Raw genomic sequence first — 6,000 nt, forward strand, 5'->3', positions numbered from 1 at the left:
ACGGCAATAATATATATTCTTAACATTAAAACAACAACAACAATATTCCCAAACTATGAGCCGCAGTTAATAATACTGCGTTAAATAAGAACAGTTTGAACCACTAAGGTCAAGAGGCTTCAAATTCTCTGGTTTCTAAGTAACAACCGAAAAACGAGAACTCTGAACACATTCGACATTATTTTGTCATCAAAAAACCGTATATGTAAACTGATATATCTACTTAAACATGCAGTTTCTGTGCTTTAATTTAACAAATTTAACTCGAATTCTTGTCATTTTTCTTTCGGTTCTCTCTACAAAGAATTTGACCCAAATTTTCCTTCACTCACAAGAATACGCGCCATCTGATTACAGGGCAAAAACGAAAAGTCTCTCGGCTTTCCCTGACCGAGAAAAATGATTTCACTCAGATAATGCGATTCCTCATACAAAATTTTAATTGAATTATAAAGTGAATGAAAACATTTAACAACTTGACGAAACGTAATTAACTGTTGATTATAATCACTTAATCGAAATTGCCTGAACAAGATTTAAATTCACGCCTCCCTGTGCTATTATTCCACTGTGAAACTTCAATTTATCTCAATTAGATCACAACGATTAAAAAAGAAAATTGCTTTTGGCGTAAAACTGTTAATGCCGAGATTGCCTGATAAATTTAACTGCTTGCAAACGATTTAAGGCAATCAAATTTAATTAAAAGTGAATAATCATTACTGAGGGAAAAATGAAACGGAAGAAGGGTAACAATGGGCTTTGGACGTGCTCCGGATTTAGCAGTATAAAATGAAACAGAAGTATATTTTAAAATATGAATTAATAGACTGCTTGTGCTTACTGAACACACCATATATGTATAAAATATGGATCTGAAGCCATTTTTCTTTAATTAAATTTTTTATCGTTTTAACATATTTACCATTAATTTTTTACAAAAATATAAAGAAGAAACACCCCTATAGAAAATACCGTATTATTAAAAAAAACTAATCTGTAGCTGATCTACATTGAAAAGAAACAAGGTAAGATTACTTGTATTAACCACGACCTCCTTTTATCTGAATTTTTTTAATCAATCGTATGGTATTATAATATAATCTATTTTATACTGATTACTCTGCCCGCATTTGCTGCTATAGCGACAGTGACTTTATCAAACTTTCCATTTCCTTCTATCTGTCTATCGAGTGTTAAAAGTTTATTATATTACACAGATAACCTTTAGTGTGCTTCGTTTTATTGTTTCAATGTTAAAACACCAATAAAATTTGGTCTGTTCGCCCCTCCAAAAAATTATTAACGTCATCTGAACTCATTGTTAAGTAAATCTCACCACAAATGTATAGTATAACATATTCCTGCCTAATATATAGCGTGTTTCATCTAAATTTTTCGTTTAAATTACTTCGAGACTACCACAAATGTATTATAGAAAAAAACTTAATAAATTGTAAGACGCGGACCCATAGAATAATGTCTTTTGCACACAATATGTAACTGATCGTAATTAGAACTTTCACAAAAAACTGGTCGAAGGCTACTTCGACAGAACTTCCCCCGCCCTTACATTATAATCCGACAATTTTAGTTGTTTAAAAAAATTATAAAATTTGATTTTACAATTTTCGTTTTGAAATAACCTCTGTAAAATAAAAACCAGTAGCATAAATAAAATTATTAATTAAACCACAATGAACAAAATGTTATGAATATTATAATGTTTATGTTATCATTATTATATAAAGACGTGCGTATTCTCACATTTTCTAGAAAATGGGGTGAACTCGTTCTTAATATGATCAATAAAAAATTTGTTTTGACGTCATAAACATAGATAATATATCTACAATGCGGTAAAAAAGAGAAACAAAAAAAGAAAAAAGGGAGGCCAAATCGGGCATTGAGAACCCGGGACTTCCGGTCCGAAATCCTGTCTTACGCTAATGGTAAACTGCTATTATACCGTACATTACGTTTTTGCGAAAATTTGGACGGTTAGGAAAGAACTCAAAGCAGATTCATACACCATGATTAGTAGATGGGTCAGCATTTAACCATCTACGTAACATTTCTAGTATACTTACAAAATTTGGCAACAATCAGTCCAGCAGTTTCGGAGATTACGTGTCTAATAAAAATGGATATAGATACCAGGCAGGCAGACAGACCGACAGACAGTCGGAAACAAGAAACTACTTTTTTCGTAATATAGGGATCATGAAACGTCGAGAAAATATAAAAGTGACCATTCATCCGATGGACCCTATTACTATCTTTCCTTAGCTTACGGTCGGGAAGTAAAAAGAAAAGATTATTTTTCTTACAGTCGATGGCTTAAACAATTCTCTCCTAAAATCTACTTTATTTATAAACAGCCGATATTTTGTGAAATCCTTTTATTAATTATTGAAAATTATTTTGAAACAAAGCTTGAATTCAGGGTTACACTTTTGTAACATATTTAAAACCTTTCGTTCTTAACTAACATTTACATTTAAAAAGAGAAATTATTATTTAAAATAATATGTTAAAACCGCAAATATACATATAACATTTTTTTTCATTCATGGCTCTACCGCATTCCACAAAACAATAATAGGGTGATAAAACAAAATTGTGACGGTAAAGTTTACAAACACTTAACTCTTTGAGAACAAAGAAGAGTTTGATTGTTTTTCAATCAGTAACATGTAAATTCCACTTCACATTTGTGAGAAGCTATAATGTCGGGTAAAGCTGTAATAACTCCAGTTCGGGTGCAGTTGGTAGCACACATCAAACTCCGAAAACCAGTCCAGTAATTTTAATTAGATCTCATTGGTAAGACTGTTTGTCACCCGTAACGGTCACGAGCTAACACCATAGAAAACCCTAGTGAGGGTATTCTATGGCTAACACTTATGTATATAAATTTTATAGACTACTGCTTACAGCAGTGCACGATATATGTATATAAAACAGTTGAATCTGAAACCTGGAAAGTTGTAAACTTACCAAACGCCTTAAAACACGTTACGCATAGAGACTATTTTTTTATTAAATGTCAACCACTTGTTGATATGTTCGCAACCTGTTAGTAACCATAAAACGTAAGAATTCCGTGTAAGCATCTTAAATCAAGCAGCTGTATTTCAAATCAATTACACTCTAGGAATAAAAAAAAAAAACAGTTTATAATCATTTTGATTTGTGTGACGTTAGTCATATGATAATATAAACCTGACGCTTGTGCTTGTTACAAAAATGGTTGCGTTGGCGAACACTCTTTTTCACAAAAAGCATTACACGAGTCAAAGCCGAGGCAATCTTTTGATCAAAACTGTGCTCTCCAATTCCAGCGTTCGTCGCACCGTTCCCTACTAATTTGTATATTTTGCTCAGTGGGCCGACAGTTCCGGATCCGGCACGCAGCTCCATTACTTGCACAGGATTAAATCTGTCCCGACAGTCCATAATCAGCTCCATTTCACCGTCAGCCGCCTCCAGTCTAGCCAGAAAACGACCAAAACGTGTGCGGTTTGAAGACAACGAAAAATTCCCCAACATCCGGCAAATCGAAGTCCAAGGAGCGGATGGATCGCTTACAGATTGATGAATGGAATCGTTTGTTTTGTGCAAGTGATGAGAAAATTGCCGGACTGCCATTCAAGATTTAATCTGAGAAGGAGGTTAAATGTTTGATGAGGGCGCTGGGGTTAGCTGAATTCAATTTTGGTTAAGACGGACAAAAACGAAATTAAAACAATCAATTCTAATTGGGTTAATGGGCTTTTTCGGGAGAAAGAAACGTCACTTGAGTAAACAGAGAATTTCGGTCTCGTGATTATGTCCTGGATTTAATTAATTTGAATTTAGAAAAATGCGAATAATGTTTACTCAAGGGAAAACAAATAAGCTAATAAAATTTTGGTTTAATTAAGTATTGGGCAAATATTTACCAGGTTTATGTCTGCAAACGTTGCGCCGTTTATTGTGAGTTAGGTAGTTTACATTAAGATTTTTTAAATAAAACACCGGTTTCACTTCGCCAGGTGAAATGTTTGGGAAATTTTCCTCTAGTCCAGGCTGGCACACAAGTTTTATTTTATTTCGTAATGTTAATGGTCAATATTTAAAAGATAAATTACCACGATACTGATCATACATGTTCTACATTACGACTGTAGTTGGTCTAAGGCAAATATCTGGTGGGTATTTGTTGTTTTTATTGATTTGTATGTGTTAAATTATGACTATTCCAAAATAACGACAATGGTTTATGAAATGAAATAAAATGAAACAAAGAATGTTTTGCGTCTATTGAAAATAAAACAAAACATTAGTATTTTTTCTAAAATTTATATCAAACGCTGCCTCCTGTCGGTTGGTTGAATGTTCCGGCTGGCCGTGTTTGGTCTTGTCATATCGATTTTCATTATGCTAATATTAAAATTACTGTTGTTAACAAATTTCATTACTTTTTACACTTGTTAGGAATATTAAAATGACAGTTATTAAATGTACACTGCGCAAATTTAATTTCCTTTAGTTGTTCTGAAGTTTCTATTAAAGGAGAAATTTCTTTAGCCTCATTAAGGAGAGCTTCGAAATCCTGTCTTGTCATGGATACAATTGCTCTTCATGAACTTGGTTTCAAATTAGATAACATTGGAGCTGAATCAGAATTAGTTGCGGACGATCTTGAGCAAACATCTCCACTCTGTATTTTCAATTTTGAAAAAATGACTACTACTTCAAAGATCTTTAAAAAAATTTGTGCAGCATTGGTTAAGACATTTTATAGAAAAAAAATTTGTAGCTAATGGGCTGATACATAATGTTTGGAAAATTCAGGCATTCTCCACTGAAACAGATCTCCATACCAGTTTTTTTTTCAGTAATTTTCAGCATCGATGGATCTGCATCTCTCCACATAGTATGTATAATCTACATCAACATAATCTCAATTAAACAAATTTCAGTCACCGATATTTAAAGAGTTTCGATCAATTGAGTTTCGTTTCTAAAATTCAATTAATGCACTTCTAAGCCGACGCTATTGGGCCTGTTACATTGATAACGACTATAGAAAAAATATTACATTATACACAAAGAAAATCTGAGATCTCTACGTGACAAACCACACATTTTGCAATAAAATTTGTTACTTTTGTTGTTTTACTTGCGACTTTATGTAGATTTTTTCAATAATAAATCTCTCAGACTGAAAAAATAGAATATGACTACTAACATTTGTGGCATCATTTCAAAACCAACTTGATTGACGATTTTTATAATCACCTTGTATTTTTATATGGAATTTTATTCACAGCTGTAAATACTTAGTACCTAAATGAAACTATTTATACATATCATCCGAAAAAGTTCACTTCTAAATATAAATAAAGCATACAGACTGTATGACTATTTAAAAATTAACACCATTAAAATTACATATGTATAAATACAGAATGTTTCATATTTAACGATCAATTTTAAAACTTCAGCCTGTAAAAGGAATAAATTTAACAACAAAGAATTTACGAAACAAGGTTTTAAGTTTGTTTTTCTTTAAACAATTTTGGGAATCAGTTTTATTGTTCCATAGATATAACCAAAAATTCTAATCATGTTTTTATAATTGTATTAGATGTAATGAATTCTAAATTAAAATCTACTCTAGAATCTGAAAAATAACTTACTTAATAAAGGTGATAATTACATACTCTTCATTTTCAATGAAACTTACAATATTGTGATCAGTTTTATACTGATTATAAATCTGAATTCTCTAATACACAGTTCATGAAATACTATTTTTTTTATTGTACTAAACTATGCATAATATTTAATTACTATATGATGCTTTCCACAAATGAGCACTTTTAAAATCATTATTGTTGTACCTTCACAGAAACAACAAAATCTGGAAAAGATAAAACAATTAAAGTACTGCACTTCTAAAATAAAAACGGGGTTTTAAAACTTGCAAATTTAAAGTGTTCACTTCATTTA

The 6,000-nt window shown here is 31.6% G+C and overlaps 1 protein-coding gene across 6 annotated transcripts in view; it reads left to right on the forward strand.

Annotated features, from left to right (window-relative positions):
- Positions 1-5,613, forward strand: part of LOC135134452 (orexin receptor type 2-like) — a 185,637-nt gene extending 180,024 nt beyond the window's left edge. For 3 of the 6 annotated variants that reach the window (XM_064063133.1, XM_064063135.1, XM_064063136.1), the window contains one exon: positions 3,388-5,613. In XM_064063133.1, the coding sequence (XP_063919203.1) occupies positions 3,388-3,528 (141 nt within the window). In that variant the 3' untranslated portion in view covers positions 3,529-5,613. The remainder of the gene's footprint in view (positions 1-3,387) is intronic. The other 3 variants (XR_010281312.1, XR_010281313.1, XM_064063134.1) reach the window with 3 other exon arrangements.
- Positions 5,614-6,000: the final 387 nt, after the last annotated feature.

The sequence above is a fragment of the Zophobas morio genome, unplaced genomic scaffold, assembly GCF_036711695.1.
Source record: "Zophobas morio isolate AGI-343-1 ecotype UQ-CSIRO unplaced genomic scaffold, CSIRO_AGI_Zmor_V1 ptg000023l, whole genome shotgun sequence".
Taxonomy (NCBI): domain Eukaryota; kingdom Metazoa; phylum Arthropoda; class Insecta; order Coleoptera; family Tenebrionidae; genus Zophobas; species Zophobas morio.